At 38.6% G+C, this 21,109-nt stretch overlaps 1 protein-coding gene across 33 annotated transcripts in view; it reads right to left on the reverse strand.

Moving 5' to 3' along the window:
* RORA (RAR related orphan receptor A) overlaps positions 1-21,109 on the reverse strand; it is a 672,136-nt gene that overhangs the window by 164,478 nt on the left and 486,549 nt on the right. For 19 of the 33 annotated variants that reach the window (XM_054687750.1, XM_054687753.1, XM_054687761.1 and 16 more), the window contains 2 exons: positions 11,930-11,959; positions 10,449-10,530 (listed from right to left, as the gene is read on the reverse strand). In XM_054687750.1, the coding sequence (XP_054543725.1) occupies positions 10,449-10,530; positions 11,930-11,959 (112 nt within the window). The remainder of the gene's footprint in view (positions 1-10,448; positions 10,531-11,929; positions 11,960-21,109) is intronic. The other 14 variants (XM_054687796.1, XM_054687795.1, XM_054687806.1 and 11 more) reach the window with 1 other exon arrangement.

A 21,109-nucleotide genomic window follows, 5' to 3' on the forward strand; every position in this document is an offset into this window, starting at 1 on the left:
AGATTTCTACTCAAGGAATTGATACTTCAGGGGATAATTTTGCTCCTTTTGTTTTCTCTCAAGGAAAAGTTACAAACAAAAGTAGGGAGGAAGCTATATATAAAGCTTAAAGGACAGAAAAATCTGAGGAAAAGTAGACAGAAACTATGGTTCTGTGTAGCTACGTATGAAAGAGACAAGTTTTGAAATCACTGTTGCTGCTAAGTTAAAGAAACATATTTATATTCCAAGTCAGAACAAACAGCAATGTCATGTTTTCTGACCTTGAACAAGTAAATGGCACTTTTTCCAGAACTTACCTCCCAGATAATCTATGATTATCAGAACATCTACTTCCTCAGTTTTGTTCTGACATATTACTATCACTCTTTTTCTTTAAAATAGACACATAAACATGTCATATTTGCCTTGATAGAATATACCCTCTATTCTTGGAAAGCTTAGGCAATACTTCTCTAGTCAGTAGTTTTCTATTTTGCATTTAAGTAGATGTCAATGGCAAGTGAAAATATCTCTTTCCTTTACACTCTACAAATTTAATTATCTGGTTTATAAAATCTTGTATTGATAATGCATACATATGATGTATTAGAGATCACTCAGAAAAATAACACATTTTCTTTAGAATGACAGACAAGTATTTTTAAGCCTTCTGGATGAGATTCTGACTTAAATTTTACAAGCTGTTTAAGAAAACTTTAATGCAATTAGTCCTTAAACTGAGACTCAGAATATATACGATAAATTGCCAGACATCAAGAAAGCCCTTTGAGTTGTAGTATTGATTTCCAAAATAACACAGTACAAATCTCACAAATAATTTCAAATGATAAGTATATGCTCACTCTTATTAGCTGTCAACAATGCAAAAGATCATTATTTTTCCCTAGACTCTAAAGTTCAAAAAGAGTGTCTGGTCATGTAATTATGTATGTGTACACACGCACACACACACACACACACACTTAGAATCTACAGATATTAATTGCACACAGAGCACATACAATCAGCATGCTAAGCCCAAGGGTCACAAAAATAATTAAAACATATCTAATGGGACAAAGTTATATAAACAACTTTTCTACAATATATTCTCTGTACCATCACTTTAACAATGTACTGTTGGGGCACAGGACCTATAGCAATTAACTTAACAAGTTTTGGAGAAGACTTTGCTTGGCAGATGTTATTTGTGTTGTTGCTCTTTGATGGAGCAGTAAGATTTCTACAGGTATAGAAGTTGGAAGAACATTCCACAACAAGATACAGCAGAAGCAAAAGCAGTATGTTAGGTCCATGCACAGTCTTCTAGGTACTGGTCATTGAGGGTAGTCAAAACTGCCAGCATGGGGCCTCCCCTGGTGGCTCAGCGGTTGAGCGCTGGGCTGAGGCTGCCTTGCAGCCTCTGCAGCGCTGGTTCATTCCCCAGACGCGGCGAGGGTCCCCCCCCCCAAAAAAAAAAAAAAAACTGCCAGCATGGTAGAAATCAAGGAAAGAGCAATGAAAAGAGGAAGACCAGATAGTCAAGGGTCCGAGTTTTCTACTAAATAGTCCAGACATCTCAGGCAATGGAACATTCCAGAAGGTTAAGGAAATGAAGTAAGATCTTCCTGCTAGTGAAATTCTAAAGCAGGACATAATTTTTTTCTTTTTTTTTAATTTTGTATTTGGGGAAGGAGGAACAGGTATTGCTGAATGTAAAGATTGTACTTTCTAATATACTCAGTCTCGGCAAACAGAATTTAGCCAAGGCATACTCTTCACATGACCTTATCACAGAATGATTCTTAGCCATTAGACAAGATTTTGATCTTGCTTCTGAACAATGCACAATGGTCCTTCTTGCTCTTGGTGTTGTACCATATTCATACTACACAGCGAAAGGAGCGTCCAGTTACATTTTGAGTGCTCCACTCTGCAGATTCACTAACAAGCCTCAAAGTTAGAGAAATCATTCAAGCTGAAACTGTCACTAACAACTCTATATAGTTTGTTGGTCCTGAGTCTCCTATCCACTGAGAGTCCAAGTTTCACTCCAATCCGGTTCAGTGATGAGCCTCACTGCCAATGACTTTAAATATTAAATAGACCAGCCTACTGAAGCTCTTTCAAGCCAAAAAGTCATGTTGATGATATGAACAAAAAACTGATTTTTCTCCTAACTGCCTTTATTTATTAGAAATGTTTATATTTATACAGTGTGTGAATAGTAAAGAATGCAATATTAATTTTTTTATTTTTTGATTCCTCTTCAGGACAGTCCCTTGTGGCAGGAAAGTCGTTAGTTTGCAGGTAGGAGAAATCTACAACTGAAAAGATAAAATAATTGGCAATCATCGTTTTGATGGAAGCAGGGGCAGAGTGAGCAATAGTATTCCTTGGCCGCTGCTCTCCTGGGGCAACCCGACAGCCTTGCTACCATAGCAGACTTAAACGTCCTCAATCCATGTAGATCAATTCGATTCCTGAGCCTGAATGACAAGCTAAACTCCCAATAATGCCTCGCATAGGGTTTTAAGCGACATCATCAAGCAGAGAGGGACTTGTGTCAGTTAGATTTTGTCTCCTTAAAAATCAAGAGTAGCAGCAGTAAGAAAGAAGTTTTTAACAAGGAGGAAAACCCTAGACAGTTGTCTCTTAGATTCTTCACCACGGCTTCAAGGACGACCAGGAAAAGAGCTGCTATTTGAGGCAACTTCATTATAAAATCATTTTTAATAAGCAATCTTAACAAAGAGAGGGAATACTCTTGTGGAGAAACCCTCCAGGGACCCAGAGGCTGCCCAGTTAAGTTATTAGAAAGTTTCACACAAGGGACCAAACAGCTATTTCATTGGCCTCGGGGGACAGAGTTTAGTTTTCACCTGTTCTCTAGAGGCACTGGTGTTATCCTGTCTACTAACAGCAGGGACTGGTAACAATCAATTATCCCAAAGCCCCAACTTGGCGAGGGAAAGTGAATTTTCAGTTTTGTCGACACAAAAGACACAATGTAAGAGACAGATAAATTAAGGCAGTGTGGTTCATTATATAGTGAAGACTTTTCTGAGTGTGCAGTCAGTGAAAATGCCTCCTCTGGATCATAGTGTTCTTTAAGTGAAACAATAGAAACTCACTCTTGGAAAATGAAAAAAACACCAAACAAGAAAAAAGGAAGTATGATTCTCCTCTTATTGTACTGTCCAGACATGAGAGGGAAATCATACTTTGTGCTGCTGAATAAAATAATAATCTATGCCGCTGACTTTGTCCACCTAAGGTGTGTGTAAAGTTTGGAGTTTAGGGTTCAAATTTTTATAAAGCTATGTATGGCAGAGTTAACAAGGGTTAGGAGGCATAGACTCCTAGTGTATTGCAGTCTCCCCCAACCAATTAGCAGGAGGAATGAAGGAGAAGCCAGGAGAACTATTAACCATACAACAAAGTGCTACATATCTTTCAAGTTTCACTGTTCATTTCACCCCTGTGATTTTAATGAAATGGTAAGAACTGGCCTTACAATTAGACCTTAAAACCAGGAAAATAGAGAAAAAAGTGAAATACCCTTTTTCTTTAATTATCAGCTCAGCCTTCTCTTTTTGGGCTAGATCTTTCCTGCTCATCAAGCATTTTTTCTGCACAGTTGATCAGAGGAAGACCAGAGAAGAATCCCTAGCTAAAGATAAGAATTTTGTCTGACTTCAGAGAAAGGACTGAATCATGGAACATCTGATTGACATGACACTCACTAAAATGACGATGGCAATAAAGCAATGTTCATAGGACACTGCATTTTTCGTACATATCCTGTGGCTCCCCATCTGTTGTGAGATAAAGCCCAAACAGCTCTCTGTTCTTCATGTCCTCTCTTTGCCTTATTAATACCCTACTGGAGTCTGAGAGGTCGACACCATCATCTCCCAGGCCTCGATTGATCTCCCTGACTATGCCCAAATCCTGGCTATGCTTCCAGATCAAGCTCAGCTCACCACTAGTTTTCCCAACTCATATAGACACTGCAACTTGAATCACAGCTCTGAATTTTCCTGCAAGTCATTCATTATTAAATGTTCCCCAGGTGTGTCTGTTCTTTCTCCTCAGATATAGACACAACTACTGGAGAGTAAGGCTTATGAGTGAAGCTTCTGGGACTACAAGGTGCCTAACAAGGTGCTAGGCAGAGAGGAGGGGTTAGAAATATTAAGCTAATAAAATCTTTTGACTCCCAGTCTTATGCTCTTTCTATAGTAGTTGGCTGTGATCTGCTTTCTTGATTCCTCCCTTAGTTCCTGATATTACAGAAATTTGGATTATTCATCATAGAATGGCCTCTTTCTTTCTTCCAAATAAAAACTTAAAATAAAAGATTTTTGAATTTAGTGTCTTTCACTGAAACCAAACTTGGATCCTCCACACTGTAGCATTTTCTACTCCTCAATATGTCTTCTAATGACTATGCTCGACTGTTGACTATTTAAGACATTAGGAGCTAGACTCAATGCTTAGGAGAGCAACAAAGTAAAACAGGGAAAAATCTAGCTTTCCTGTATAGGAAAAAAATTTTCCCAGAGATGGAAGTGAAATGCTTGGAGAATGCTCCACTGTGAGGAAGCTTGGGCCATAGGAAAAAGAGTAATTGAATAGTTCAGAAATGAAAACCTTAGTCACCATAATGTGCAGACTTGGACATCAGTTATGCATTAAAGGAACATGTGACTAAAAACATACTAACTTCCTGGTAGTATATATAGTTGAGAGTGTAAAAATTTTCATGTAAATTATAATAATGTAGTCTTTTTTTCATATTTCAAACACATCAGCACTTTTGCTTCTCCTATGTTTTTATTCCTTTGGCTGCAGATCCCAATAAAAAGAGAACCTGATGTACCTATAAGTCCAATTCTAAAGTCAGCTATGCTTAAACACACTCCAAACCAAGATATTTAATTCTCTTGTGCATCCATTGATAGATATTTCCGTTTCCTCGGCATTCTTTCAGTTTTCATGGTTTTGTTTGCTTTTGGTTAGTTTTCAGGGAAACCACAGTATCTTGAATCATACTACCTCTTGGTGGCAATGACCATTATATATGAACTGTCAGATTGGTCTGACAAAAGAATAATGCACAAATTTATTATAAATATCATTAATGTCTACTAAAGAGTTGGTTGCAGTGGGAAATGGGTTCATGTTGCAAAAAATAAACATACCACTAGAATGGGAAGCATAACTTAGAGACAAAAATTACCACTTTTATCATTGTTTTATTATAGAATCAGTTGAGTTGTGTGAACAGAATGTTAAATGGATGCCAGCTCTTTGATGAATTAGGTCAGATTGTTTCAAAGATAAGCAATTATGATTTTAAAGTAAGAAGACTATTCTTTCCAATAGCTTGTTTAAAATTTTTTCTTTTCATCTAGTGGGAATAACATAATCATTTGGTTTCTCATAATCAATTGGTTTGTCAAACTTAGCATCTTTTATAGATAAAATAGATTTAGGTTAAAAAAAAAACAGAAACAAACACTGAGTCATTTTTAGGAATGACTACACTTATCCTTCTTCCAATATTTTAGGATAAAAGACCACCCTAAGGAATGAAGTTCTGCATTCTAGAAATATTTAGGCTCAGCAGTTTGGTTTTAAACCCTGGCTCAACCACACATTAGTAAGACGCTGGGCTTCAGTTTCCTTCCGTAAGTGGGGATAGTAGCAATACCTACCTCAGAAGATTGTGGTAAAGATTAAATAAATTAATATCTACAAAGTGCTTAGAAAAGCATCTAGCACTTTGTAAGTGCTCCATAACTATTATCTAACATTGAGATTGGAGATAACAGTGGCATTTATGCGCATGCAAGGAGTCCATGCTCATTAATACTCTATTTTGAGTCCTGGCTCTACCCATTATTAAATGGATGAGTGTGCAAGTTTTTTTTTTTTTTAATTCTTTAAGTTAACTTACTGATTTATTTGATAAATATGCATTTTAATTTTAGAATGGGTTTTAAGTAGTACAGAACTCATGGAACTGATAGAAAGATTAAATGAGATAATCCACATAAAACACTAAACACACGCCTGGAATATTAGGATTGCCAGGTGGTAGCTCTTGTTGCTGCTGCTGCCACTACAGCTCCCGATAGGTACTTCTATACTCCTGTTGCTATAAATATTGAATTAGAAGTGAAGCAAACTTTTATAATAGACATCTGATTCTTGAAGATAATCCCAAACATGTGTAAGAGTTTTATTAAATATATGATAAAATTATGAGGTTCATATTGGTACCTGGTAGGCTAGACATTTAAGTATGTTCAAACCAAGATGTTTAATTCTGTATGTATCTTTTGATAGATATTTCCATTCCCTGGGCATTTTTTTTGACTTTCATGGTTATGTTTGTCTTGGGTTAGTTCTCTGTAGTAGTGATCATGAATTTTAAAGAAGCACTCACTATCTCAATCCACTCTGGAACCTATGCTATGAAATGGGAAGGCAAATACTTTTAGTTGAAATTCAATTTTTGAATCTGATGCCTACTAATGCTCTGATGCAAACAGCTAAATACTCTATTTTTCTATGGAATACAAAGATCCCCACCACGAACTGTGGGTTCTAAGACTATGCAAATCTCCTACCTTGGAAGAACTGACTGGTAGGACCAAGCCCAGTTCATCTGTATTTTAACATGAGACAGAAATCCTGCTACGCTCAAGAGGGCTTGGTTCTAGTCACACAGGCTGACTCTAAACAAGGCAAACATTTCCAAGCAGCACAGGGGATTGTGACTCCCTTGGACTTGTTGATTTTGCTGGGAATAAATAGCTGTTACTCTGCTGAGAATGGGTGGAAATGCACAGCGGGCATAGTTTTTAGCACCCTGAGTTAAATTCTTCACTTTCCCTTCTTTGATATTTAGGTTGGATCACAGTATCAGAATTCTGAATGGTCCAGATAATTCTTTCTCTTCTCCCACACTTCCAGTTTAATGTGCTTTTAGTTGAGAGCTGAATCTTCTGGAGATGGCACAGTTGGTATTTGTGTGCGATATTGTTTTCTGTGAGTATGTCCCTCTACTTTCAACCTAGTCTAGAAACTCCTTGAAGACAAAGAATCTTTCAATACATAGTAGGTCTTCAAAAAACAGTTGTCCACTGATTTAGGTCTCCAAAAGCACTTGCATTTTGGTCAAGTTCCATTGTCAACAAACTTGAGGCATGGGATGGCCAGTAGCCTTTGCAAGCTAAGAATATATGCTTTGGCTACTTTGTGAGCACATGGTTATCCCTTTTCCTCACTGTCAATGTGTACACGGGATGAAAGCCTACTAAAAGAACTTCAGCGACGCTTCTTCTCAGGTCCATCCTAATGAAACAATGTGTCAGCAACTGACATTATAATTGCTGTGAGTCACACCATGAGTCACATGGGTTGTCACGACAACCTATTAACCATATAACCAAAGTACCTTCCATTAGCTTTGCCAACAATGGTTCCTGAGTTTTCCTGGACTGTGAAAATAATGTGGGTGAGCCCCAAGTTTGAGGTTGCTAAGAGTCTACAATCAAAAGGAATGGCCTCAAGAAAAGGCACAGAAAATGAGAAAATAAGGTTATTCTAATTCTTGGACCTCCTGAGTAAATGGCCACAATCTTGACAAATTGTTGGGTTGGTTTTGTGGTATCAACAAATGCCTAAGGAGAGAAGGTTGAGGCCTCAAAACTAATTTTCTCTAAGTCAAATTCAAAGCCAAGTCTCTGGGGGAGAAAAGTGAATACATTAACCTATTTCACTTTAAATGATTGCAATAAACACTTTTTCTTCATGCAGAAACAAAGAACTATTTCTCAAGGAAATATTCTGATTTGCACTAAAATATTTTTTGCTACCGAGAAATAAAACATCTTTGTAAATAACCTGGTGCTTTGATTTTATGTTTTAGGTGTTAGCTTGCTGCAATCAAACAACTGAATAGATACTAAATTACCTTTTAAAGGCTAATTGTGTTAAAATAATTCTGAAGTTAGGAAGCATATTTTATTTTGCTTTTTACTGGGGGAAAACTGACAATAGGTTAGATTAAATTGACACATTTTCCTAATTGTTAATTGAGTGACCCACAGTTTTTGCATGTTTGTAAATGCCTGTCTGTTTCTGAGTGTGGAAGAGAGCAAGCAGAACAGACTTCAACAGGAAGAATAACGAATATAAACAAGGATGAGAACAGGAAGAAGTGAGAATGGTCTGTTGCCTCTGGAAACAGTTCAGGGTCCTACCAGGCACATTTTGGGTCTGCATTGTGGTGATTGGCAGCTATATTCTCTTGGGTTATGACTCTGTGAGGCTAAATTTCCCAGTAGCTGGAATAGCTTACAGGATCTGTAGCATTTTTTACTTTTTACCTCCATATTTGTCATCTTCTAACATTTTAGTGCAAGCAAAACTATCCAAGTAGAATTGGATTAAGAAGTAAGGAGCAAATGACCAGTTGTTTTTGGCAAATAATAAAAACTAAGACAGCAATTGATGCCAATAAAAAGACATTTATCCACATGGTACTATTTCAGTGGGAAAGAGACCAGAACAAACTTGTGAAACACCAAAGCAAGAACAATCTTAAAAGTATCTAACCAAACACAGGTGCTATAAAATCACCATGAAAAACAGAAATTCTGTATCATCATGTAAAATTTATCTAATATGTCCCTATCCCACAAGAAAAAACTCCCTTTTATGTTCATACACCAAAATTTGACAGCAACATTTCCTAGCAATAGTTGAAGAGCACCTGAAGTGTAAGAATTCCTTGACCAATTTGGTCATGATGACTTTGTTCTAGAAGCTCCAAAACTTTGCCTTCCTCCATCAGCCAAGTGAAGTTAATGACAAACACAAGGTGCCCTTCTCCAGAACTCAGAAAATCCCAAGTTCTCCAAAGAATATGCTTAGGGGCTCTTGAAAGCTAGCAATCAGATTTCCTTCCTGGGGAATTTCTTCCTTAAGTGAGCCCAAATTATTATTATTGTTGTTATTATTATTATTATTATTAAGGAGTATCTGTGCTTAACAATGTAGCCTAAAATATTATAGGGTGTCACAACTATTCAGGTTCATTTTGTAGTTTCCACACCTCTGACTGGTGTACTTGTGAGCTGACATTCTGGTCTGATAATATATTCTGCAACTGTACATGTTAATTTGTAAGTTGAACACTCTTTTTGTGAGGGCAGTTAGGAAACCAGATTGAAATTGCTAATGGGGGGTGACTTCAGCTGTCCATGATTATATACTCAAGTTCTTACCAAGGTTTCCAGAACCCAGGCTAAAAATGGAAGTCTTGAGACAGTACAAAAATGAATTCATACATTTCACTGATAGTGAAACTTTTTGAAGAATAGATGTCAAGATGATTTAAGAGGTGCTAGAATTTAACATCTTAGGAAAACTTATAGGCAAGTTGGGACAGTTCAGTTTCCAAGAAAAATCCGACAGATGCTAAAGAAGAAGTCATTTGGATGACTGTTACTAGAGAAAGAACTGATTGATTTTCTTTCTCCTCACAAGTTGTGGGCCCTTTAGAGATGCTAAGATCAGAAATCTGATAGGCCGTCTGCTGAGTTGGGTGACAAAAACAATCTGCACATTTAAGTGGCATGGAAGACTCTCACTAAGATGCCTCTTGGACAATTCAATTTCTCCTTGGCATGTGCAAACTTTTGTTATCAACTGTCTCCTCGGGTGCTATTCTTCCCAACTTTACATTCGGTCATTTTATTTTGGTCCCTCTCCCATTATTCGAGAAAGTAAACATCAACCAAAACACCAAGACGAATCCTGTCCCAAATCTTTCTGTTCACTTAACATCTGAATTACATAAAGGGAACTTTAAGTCTACCTAACTTACTTTATGTCTAATGTCTAAGAATTTTCCTATTGATTTTTCATGGTGAGAAAGGCACTTGAAATCCATCCACACTGGCTATATCTTGCTTTTGTTTATAGCTAAATATACTTGGCCAAGTCTTTGCTGAAAGGTCAACTTTGTTATAGTGCCTCTTCCTGAGACTTGAGTTTTTCCTCACTAGCCACCACTTTCATGCTGTCACCTAAGTCCTTCCATAAATCCAATCATAGGTTATTATTTCTTTAATAGGCTGATACAATTATTCTCAGGGATGACAGTTCCTTGAAGATTCCAACAGATGAATGCTACAGATATTAGGTAATATCTATAGTCACTGTCTTATTAGTTGAGGGGTACTCTGTGTAATAGTGGAATTGAACTAGTGGTTTTGTCCACTTATCCAAGAGCCAAGTCATAGTGCAAACAGTCAGTGGCTTTCCGAATATTGCCAGGTGGTCAGGCGTTCATACACCAAACCACCATAAACAATAGGCACAATCATCCGCCTCTGTTCAGGAGAGGCCCAGGACTGAGCTAGCAGAAAGACTGAATTACTTACCACCTCTAGAGTGGGTCCCTCCAGGCCAGGGACGAGCTCATGGGCAAGGCTGTGCAAGGAAGCGCTCTGTACCATGCCTGCCCTGCGGATATACAGAGGACTTCAGTCTCCTGCACTGTCAATCTCTCAGTCATCATGAGCTCAATTATGCACCGACAACAGCAAGAACAACAACGACGACGATGACAAAACAACCCCCAAAAAGCTAAGGGCTACAGACTACCCTGGTGGAGGGACGGACAGCTAGCTGGAACTGTGCATCGAGAGCTGGAAGGTGCTGTCCTAAGCATGTATCCATTAGAGGCCTGACCTTTCGATCTTTCCTCAAACAAACATTCCATTGAAGCCCATGGGAGAGCCACGTGGAGAGACTGTAGGACTTGGTGCTAAAAGTCAGGCAGCTATTGATTTTGGTCTTTTTTTCCCCTCTTTTGTTCTTCTACAAATACAGATAGACAGACAGACAAACCCAAGAGCAGATTTCAAGAATCAACTGAGGCACAAGAATACTACTTTGATGTTACACAGATTTTTTTCCCCCCAAATGTTTCACATGAAATCAAAAACCTTACAAACATAATTTGGAAAAGTTGGGGGATATGACTTGTCAGCCCTAAGTTGTGCCATAAATATTTCCCCTGCTTGCCTTAGAAGGAAGCCCAGACACATCTCATAGGTAACACAAATCTGTGGTCTAAAATAGTCACCAAGTACTAATGACACTGTTAACTCAAATTCTAAGTAATATGCTGGCCAAGTACAGTGACATTTGACTGCCTATACCAATGATGTATTCCTTTCATCCTGAGGTTCAAGGCACAAACATCGCTCAGATTGCAAATCACAACACTTTACATTGACGTGAACTTGTAAATTTATGGTGTCGTTTGAATGAAGGCAATTGATGAAAGCAGTTGAACCTGAGAAGTGGGGATGAATACAGAGTATAAACCCAGTGCACTTTTCCACATCCAAATACCGATGCCATTTACCAGGGCCCTCATAGGACACATTCAGGGTCAAGCGACAGCGCCTCTATTTCCAGTCAGTCTCTCTGCTTCACACACACAAGTACAAAACAGCCTACATTGTGAACTGGTAGTGAGTAAAAAGAGACCAAAGTTTAAAAGAAATCAAGGTGATGTTTCCTAGAAACATACCGACTCTCATAAGAAGGATCCACAGTAAGGGCGATCAGTAAGTAATTAGTTGATCCCCCATCTAAATTTGATGTTTTCTAAAGTTTAAAGGCTTGAGTCACCAGAATTCATCAAAATATGCCTAAACTCTCTTGAACACACACTCAATACAAACAGGTGGAGATGTATCACTTCCAACCACTACAGGTAGAAAAGTATGACCTCTGTTGACCATGGAGCACAGCTGAAACATAAGTTTATACTTGAAGGGTCACAGCAGCCAGACATATGTGACTTCCAACTCTTCAGAAAACTTTGGGCAAAAAAAAATGCATTACTTACATGTATGCGTCTTCTTTGTTACTGAGATACCTAAAAAAAAAAAACAAAGGGAAAGGTGAGAAAATGTTCTGCATAAGCTTCTTTGAATGTGCATCACTCACAGTGGACTCAGGAACATGCTCTATCCACAAGGTGATGTAGAGACAATATTTGTCTTCGTCACCTACAGCAGTGGCACTGGACATACCCCACAATAATGCACCCACGAGAGACTGGACAGAGAGTGTCACATATTGGCTTAAGAGCTTCTGCAGTAATGAGAAGCAGCACGGTCAGTAATTGAACAGGTTGAGAGAAGGCACTTTTTTATTTTAAATAGGGGGGATGATCAGGTTTATAGGCAGAGTGGGGAAGATTTAAGGCCCAGGAGAGTGATGACAATTTACTCAGACAAGAGTAAGCTGAGCAACAGACCAATTAATTTGCTATGGCCATTGATTCTGTGTTTACTTTTAATGAAAATGACTCTTCCTGCTTACATGAAGCATAACTTTTAATGATGAGGGAAAATAAAACTATCTGTCCACACTCATTAAGATCTGAGGGAAATGGATGCTACTTCTCTGCCAACGGCACCAAAACGAACACATACTGTATGAAAATATGAAGCATCCATGAGTCAGTACACTTACTGGTTCCAAGATGATTTACAGAGAGGAGGTGACAAATGGAACCAAAAAGATTCGGCACACAAGACAACAGAAAGATAGTAGGGATGCGTGCTTTGACATCAAAAGCACTATGTCTGTTTCCGAACTCTCCATTTTGAACTCTATGCTTCATTATTCTTGGGGGATGTTCTTGAGACCAAATAGGCTCAAAGTAATAAAACTGTTGAAAACATTTAGCCTGTGACTAAGAACTGTGGTAAACCTTAATTTTTTTTTTCTTCTCTTTCAAGTTATTAAGAGAACTACTTAACCCTCCTCTGGAAAGTAAAAGCTGTTGAAAGATGTGGCACCCACATTAAACCTATTACTTAACTAAGGAACATATCGTACAGGGAAGAAATCCGTTATGAAAATCCATGGTAGATGTTAAAAAATGTTAGTTCCAAAGTTGTGCGCCAAGACCAAAATCACACACTTGCTCCCCCCACAATTTTCCGAAGGACTTATTTAGGGAAGCTGAAATTACATAGCCCAACTCAAATTCTTTTTTCCCCTTTTTATTGAGGAAAACTAAACTATTGTTTTTCATCATGTTTGAGTTGGCTGTGCAAAAAAGTTAGAACCTTCAGCAGAGAGTCTTGAAGGCTTTCTCACATGGGAACTACATAAGTGTTCTAGAAAATTTTGAAATAAGTTTATCATGGGAAGGGAACTTGTCCCAACAGTACCAGTGAGCAAAGTTTAAAATCTGAATACAATTTGCCACTCCAGCTCATGAAACCAGCACCCATAAATTGATACATTAGTGCTCCTTCAGCATTATGAGAGCTATATGTGTACTTTCCTTAGGAAATAATGCTCTCTGTAAAATCACTTTGAAGAGAAAGCGCTTATGCTGTCACTCCTGATTATTCAGAACCTCCACACAATTGGATTTAACACAGCCCCAAACAGACCTATCTATATTCGCTGAGTGTGGAACTATTTTCTCCTGACATCCAAAGGCCTGATGAAAATACCACTGCTTTGACTTTTCTACTTAAATTTATTATACAGCGTGATGCAGTGTTCTCATCAAATATTTTCATGATGATTACATTGATAACAGATTTTTGAGAATCTTTCTGGGGGAGCTACTTGATATTTCAGATCATAGAAGCATAGAGCTAAAGCTTCCATCTGTCTCCTGGAGAAAGCAGGACTTCAAACATCAGTACACAGGGTCCTGTCCCTTAGTTTTGTTCAACTGCCAACTAGTGGTCACTCTAAGTAAGTGGGGGCTATACCTACTTCAGAGTTGCCAGATTGAGTAGATAGAAAAACAGAATGCCCAGCTAAATTTGAATTTCACATACTAATTTGTTGATCTGAAATTCAGATTTAATCGGGCAGTGCTAACCTGTACAAATATGATGTAAATTTTATTTATTATAGACAATGAAGAATATGCCAATCAATTAACAAAAACTTTTTTTTTTTAATGGAGAAAGGCTTAAAAAGACACCCCTCTCACAAAAGTAGTATTTTTTAAAAGTGTATTATGGACATAGGACTAAGCATAACATTTAATTTTAGAAAAAAATCTATGATAGCCATTATGAAGACAAACATCCAATTCCCTAGAAGGAAATCAAACAAACACAATATGTACACACAGAAGAAAAATTTAATGGATCTATCTGAAATTTACTGGAATTCCTCCTTCCTCTTTGGGAAAAAATATTGAAATAACACTGATGGTCTGAACTTGTATTACTCCTTTCTCCACAGAAACTCTAGGACTTTATAGAAATGGACTCCATGAAAGTCTAAAAACAGCATTTTCATCTCATAGATAGGGAAACTGAGATTCAGTTTTATTAGCACAAGAAAAAGTTTTCTGTGAAAAGTTAATATGAGTCTACAAGGGCATCGATGGTACATATTAAAAAAATGCTGTTATATATAGTGCCTCTCAAAGGAGTAAATATTCAAAAAACTCCATTTAGTCCCTGGATCATACCACTCAGCAGTCAGTTCTGTAAATAATTAAAATCCACAGGGCCCTCACTTTCTACCCCCTCCTGCTTTCCCTAAACCAGGAAGTCCCACCTGGGTTTGGGTGACAGCGGGACTCAGACAGAAGGCCATAGGCCCAGGTTTGTGACCAGCAGCCATTTCTTCAGCCTTACATGGGAGAGAGGTGGGCCTTCCTTTTTCTTTTCTTTGTCTTTTCCCAGGGTTTGGAAGATTCCTGTCTTTCTCATCACATAGCTCATCTTCAGCAAAATCAGAGCAGTCATTGATTGCCCATTTTAATCCTTAAGTGGGAGGGAAAAGGCCTTCTGAAAAATTTCTTATCCAACCTAATGCTACCACCAGCAGCAGCTCTGAATCAAGGAAAACAAAAGCAAAAACAAGAATCAAACTAAAAATTTTCTATACAGTGAAAGCAACTATCAACCCTACTGAATGGTAGAAAATATTTGCACATCATAATCTGACAAGGGGTTAATATCCAAGATCTATAAAGAACTCATGCAACTTAACAAAAACAAAACAAAGAACACAATTAAAAAACGGGCAGAAAAGTTAAATAGATACTTCTCCAAAGAAGACATACAGATGGCCAACAGGCACATGAAAAAATGTTCATCATCACTTATCATCAGGGAAATGCAAATCAAAACCATAATGAGCTACCACGTCACTCCCATGAAAAGGGTCCATATATAAAAAAAAAATACAAAGCCCAAAACAGAAACAACAAATGTTGGTGAGGATATGGAGAAAAAGGAACACTTTTACACTGTTGGTGGGAATGTAGAGTGGTCCAGCCCCAACGGTAAACAGTACAGAGATTGCTCAAAATACTTAAAAGATATAGCATATGACCCAGAAATTCTACCCTACCTAAAGAAAGCAAAAACACTAATTTGAAGAGAGATTCACTCCTATGTTCACTGCAACACTATTTACAATAGCCAAGCTAAGGAAACAACCTAAATGTACAACAGAGCAGTGGGTCAAGGAGCTGGTATATACACAATAGAATACTACCCAGCCATTAAAAAAAAAAAAAAAAAGATGAATATTGCCCTTTTCAATAACATAGATAGAACTAAAGGGGATTATACCAAGTGAAATAAATCCGAAAGAAAAAGACAAATACTGGATTATTTCACACATGTGAAATATAGAGAAGCAAAAGAAAGTAACCGACAAAACTAAACCAAAACAAATACTAGAAAGATGATTGTAGAACTGAAGCTCGAGAAGGGGACGGGAGGGTGGTGAGGGGACCTGTAGTCTATGGTGCAGTGCTGGCTATGGGTGCTCTGGTGGCAGCCATGGGGTGCTGACATACACAGTATTGAAAACCAACATTACCTCAACAAATAAATACAGTTGAAAATAATAAAACAAGAACTTTTTTACAGCATTGGATTTTTTTTTAATTTTTGCGTAGAAGAACTGAGGTGTAGGCCAGAGGTGCTGGGTTGAGAGGATTCACCAGAGACAGAGTGGGGAGCCGAACAGGCAGATCTACTGAAATACACTCCTGAGGGGAACAGCAGTAGAGACAAGAGAAGTATGCTGCACAGTATGTGGGTTAGCTCCCTGGCTGGGATCAAACCCAGGCCATAGCGGTGATAGCACTGAGACTTAACCCTGAGGCCACCAAGGAGGCCTAAGCATTAGATTTTTTAAAGATAAATTATGATGGGGCCTCCCCGGTGGCGCAGCGGTTGAGCGCTGGGTTGCGAGGCTGCCCGCAGCCTCTGCAGCGCCGGTTCGATCCCCGGCTGTTGGGCGAGGGTCCCACATGGCGCGCAGACCTCTCCTGCCGCCCGCTGCTCCCCTCAGCAGTGTACTTCGGTCCTTCTGCCTGTTCTGCTCCCTGCTCTGGCTCTGGTGAATTCTCTCACCCTCCCACACTTCTGACTGTACCCAGTGCTTGTATCAATCAATAAATAAATCTTTAAAAAAAAAAAAAGATAAATTATGATGATATACAGGAGGCAAAGAGCTCTGAGTCCTTGCAGGAGTAGAAAAGAATAAACTTAATAAAGATAGCTCTTAATAATGATGAGTCAAGATGACCTTAGTTTGCATTCTTAGCTGATCCAATTTCCTGCCTCTTGGCTGAGAGATCTTGAACAAGTCCCTTCACCCTAAGTCTGAATTTCCTGGTCTTTAAGATTCTATATAATCATGCTACTCAAAACTATAGTGAAAATTAAAACAAAACAAGGATGTGTGAAGAGCTTTACAAAATGTGAAGTGTGGTATCAATGTGACTATCTATTTTGGCAAAGGGTGGGCAACCTACTAAGTCTTATTTTATTTTATTTTTATTTTATTTTTTTAAAAGATTTATTTATTTATTTATACAAGCACTGGGTACAGTCAGAAGCACGGGAGGGTGAGAGAATTCACCAGAGCCAGAGCGGGGAACAGAACAGGCAGACTGATGAAGTACACCGCTGAGGGGAGCAGCAGGCACAGCAGGAGAGGTTTGTGCACCATGTGGGACCCTCTCCTGCGGCCGGTGATAGAACCAGCACTGCAGAGGCTGCAGGCAGCTTCGCAGCCCAGCACTCAACCACTGTGCCACCAGGGGAGGCCCCAAGTCTTATTTTAAAAAAGTTAGACTTTTTTTTTTTGCATTTTCTTTTTGAAATTTTATTTATTTATTTAATATTTTATTTTATATAATTCTTACATCATTTTTCATCTTTGTACAATGTATGCATTTTCATTTTGGTTATATTCCCCATACAATTGCATCCCCCCCTTATTTTGACTCTAGTTCTTCCTCTCCCCGCCCCACCCTAATCCCCCCCACCCCTGTAGTGTGTCTCTGGTTTATAGTTGCTTGTTGATTTTGATTATTACTTTGCATTGATTAGACTGTCTTACTGAAAGCAAGACCCTGGCTAACATGCTGTCCCTGATTCTAGGACTCTGGTTTCCAGACCAAGTGCTCTGACTTGAAAATTCTTATTTGATGGAAGAGTGCATTAGAGTCAAGTTCCTGGATTCTGTTCTGAACTCTGAATGCCACAGGGATCTTGACTCTGAAATCAAGGACAGGCTTGCTCACTAGCAGAGGGCTCCATGGTCTAAGAGGGCTGCTGCTCAGCTTGGGCGAAGGACACTGCTCACCACTACCAAAGGCTGCTGAACCACGTCCACCAGTTATGAAGGTTTTGATTTGCTTCCAAACAACTGGGGAGATTCACCGAGATTCTTCTCCAGAGATTTGAAAACAAGCCACCAAACAGGATAATGCTCTCTACACAGATTGGGATTTCAGGGGGTGTGAGAGGGAGCGGGTAGAACCAACTTTCTTTTTTTTCCAGGGTTGGCTGAATATGTCATTTTTTCTCATGGTCATAGTCTATGTTCTTTTTATTATATTTTATTTTTGTTTATTATTGCTGAAGCACCATTATTTTATATTTTACTAGTGTTTTCATAGTATAGGATTTCCCACCTTAGGTGTAGTTGCCAAAGCTCCGCCATCACTAAGGCACCCACAGTCCTCTAGCGCCGTCCACTGTACTCCCCCCCTCCTCAACATCTTTGTTCTCACCCTTCCCCAACAGCTTAAGATCTATGGTCAGCTTTTAAGGGTTGATTTTAAAGTTTGGCTTTGACCTTTTATTTGAGTTTTCTATGTTTAACATATAAGTGATACCACCCAGTATCTATCTTTCTCCTTCTGGCTCATTTCACTTCCAGCTCCACAAAACACTCACATACCCTGAGCCAAAAGCAAACTTACTATGTGATTTGTGCAAGTCATGTGACTTCTCTGGGCCTTAGTTTTCTCATCTGTACGATGAGGTATTTGAACAACATGATTTCTTATTTCCTTTCTAGTACATTGGTCAGTGACACCTTGCCCTGCTTTCCAGCTATCAAACCAAATCTCCCCCTTCTAAGCAACAGGCTGCCAGAGCTATTTCTCACTGCACAAAATCTAATGTAGCTCACAATCAAAGGTAACCCCCTGAAACTTTTTCCTTTTTGCCTTTAAAAATGAAAGAAGAAAGAAGGCAGGATCTATAAAAGGTTATATAAGTAAAATGATACACTTCTTTTGGGTGATATTTTAAAATTATCTGGGCTAGAAAAAAATGGCACCTTTTGATAAAGTTGCGAGACTTCTTACATTTCACCCAGATCATCATATATATTTAGAGAAAGAGAGAGAGAGAGAGAGAGAGAGAGAGAGAGAGAGAGAGAGAGAGAATAGGATACATAATATTATTTCCAGGTAATGCTTTCGAGTAATTTCTAACTTAACACTATGACAGCAGTTTTAAATTACCAATTAATACCCTTAAGATAAAGAGGAAAAATTTCCACAAATATACTACCCAAAGTGGGGCTTCTAATACAGCAAGAATGCCTGACTCTATTTAGCCGACCATGCTTCAAAGTAAAGCAAAGGAAATGTCATGAAAATACCACAAATTTATCACTGTCACAGTTATCAGTACTTTCAGAGTTACAGTTATAACAGAGCAGAACATTTTAGGAATATAAGCTGATATTTCCAATCAGTGCCAAATCTTGGGCCAATTAACTTCCTTGATGGAATTCTTATTGTTTCTTGGTTTCTAGGCAATTGTCTGGGTACCAAGTTTTACATTTTTGGGGGCGGGGACGGGGGTCAGCAGAAAGCGATGGCATTGTTCTTCCTTCCCGGAGATGCCAATTACTAACTCAGAATTTCCAGAGATCCCACACTGTGAATCAATTGTGAGCTGCAGAGCTGCCCCTTTGCCACTTTGCCAATACCCAGCCAATGCACTTTCTCTGGTCCTCTTTCACAAAAAGAGAGAAATTGTTGAGGCAGAAATAAGTGCTGCATGAGAATAAAAAATAGGAAGACAAAAAAACACCTAAATAAAATTCAGGGAAGTCTGTTTTAAAATGTATTAATGTTTCCATATTTTAAGTGAGAGTGTGTGGCAGGGAGGAATGAAAGCTAAACAGTAATGAACCCAATCTTATTTGACCAGCTCATGAATCAATACCAACCCCACACATTGACTCTTCGTTGAATTTCTAGTAAAGGAGGGCTCCAAATCTAAAGGCCCTTATGAGATTTACTCTTCCTCCCTCACAGGACACATAAATCAAATAAGATGCTCTTTATTCCAACTGTGAGGTCATGGGCAAATGTAGCTTGACTTCTCAGAGTCTGTTTTCTGATCTGTAAGACAGGGATAAGATTCTCTGTGCGAAGTTTATAATAAGACTTAAGTAGGCTCATTCACATGGGACCCCCAGTAGAGTGCCTCTTTCTTACTAAAGTTGTTTCTAATTGCAGATTACAAAGTTGTTTGTAATCGCATCATATAAACAGAGAACTATCCCCTGGGCAGACACAGGTAATACCCATTAGGGCACTGTTGTTAACCAGGTGAATAATCTGAGAGCCCAGGCAGAATTCTCAAAATGAAATCTGGAACATTCAGCCTCCTTCCTGCCATGTCATCAACAAGCAGGGTGCGAAGGTTGCAATCTCCCGGGTGCACTGCTCCTCCTGTACTTCTTTTTGACTTCCTCCTAAGGAGCTAGTCATTAGAATGGCAATTTATATGCAGCGCATGAATACCGGCAAAGACACAAGGATCAGCATTTGGGTTTTTTTTTGGGCGGAGGTGGCGTGGTGGCTAACAGTTGTTTCATAAAGAAAAACTATTTTGTGTTAGCCTTTGTGTCCCCCACCCTCCCTGCCCAGCTGGCCCATGAGCGTGCTCCATTCCACACATAGTCAAAGAGAGAATCTGTGCAGGAGGCCCTGCAGGAAAGCAGCCAGAGCAGGGCCTCGCCAAACAAAATGATGTTACAAAACAATGTCCTTGTCTAGGACAAAAGAGCTATTAATGATAATCAGTACATATTACTGAAAGTGCTCCAAGTAATCTCTGGACTTTGTTTCAAAAATTCTTAATGGACACTAATGCTTAGAGTTCACTCAAAAGAGAAATAAATTATGTGCTAGGGTTGTGGAGACCAAGGACAACAGGCAGAAGGCATCAAAGCATTAGTAATGTTAACGACGATCATTTTGTAATTGCATAAAAAGCCTTTAAAAATCATTTAAAAATACTAATTATGAAGATAAATAATACTTTAATGTGAGTTGTCTTTTATGTTAGAATTGAGTCTAGGTTGGTTGTTTCGTAATAATATTCCAACTCTTACCAATCAAGGTGCTTTTTTACAACATAAAAAAAATTTCCACTTTCATTTGAAAAATGGTTATGGGAATGGAAAGCGGATTTTCTCCCCATTTTTTGAATTAAAAAAATTTGTGTGTGATTGCCTTCCATCTCTAGGTCATATTTCCTGACATTTGTGCCCAGAAATATCTTTTAATTTTGGACAGGCAGGGCCAGAGCTATACCCTCTTTCAAGTTCTGCCTTTATCTTTGACAAACAGTTCCAAGGACAAAGCCTCCTTCCCAGTCCCCCAGCAGAGGTAACATAAAGAGACCATCAGTCTATCCTAGAAAGAAATCTTGAGACTGACCTTATTTGGGAAATATCCATCTTCTCTCTTAGA

Source organism: Talpa occidentalis, unplaced genomic scaffold (genome assembly GCF_014898055.3).
Source record: "Talpa occidentalis isolate TD23 unplaced genomic scaffold, MPIMG_talOcc4v2.1 talOcc4.11, whole genome shotgun sequence".
NCBI lineage: Eukaryota > Metazoa > Chordata > Mammalia > Eulipotyphla > Talpidae > Talpa > Talpa occidentalis.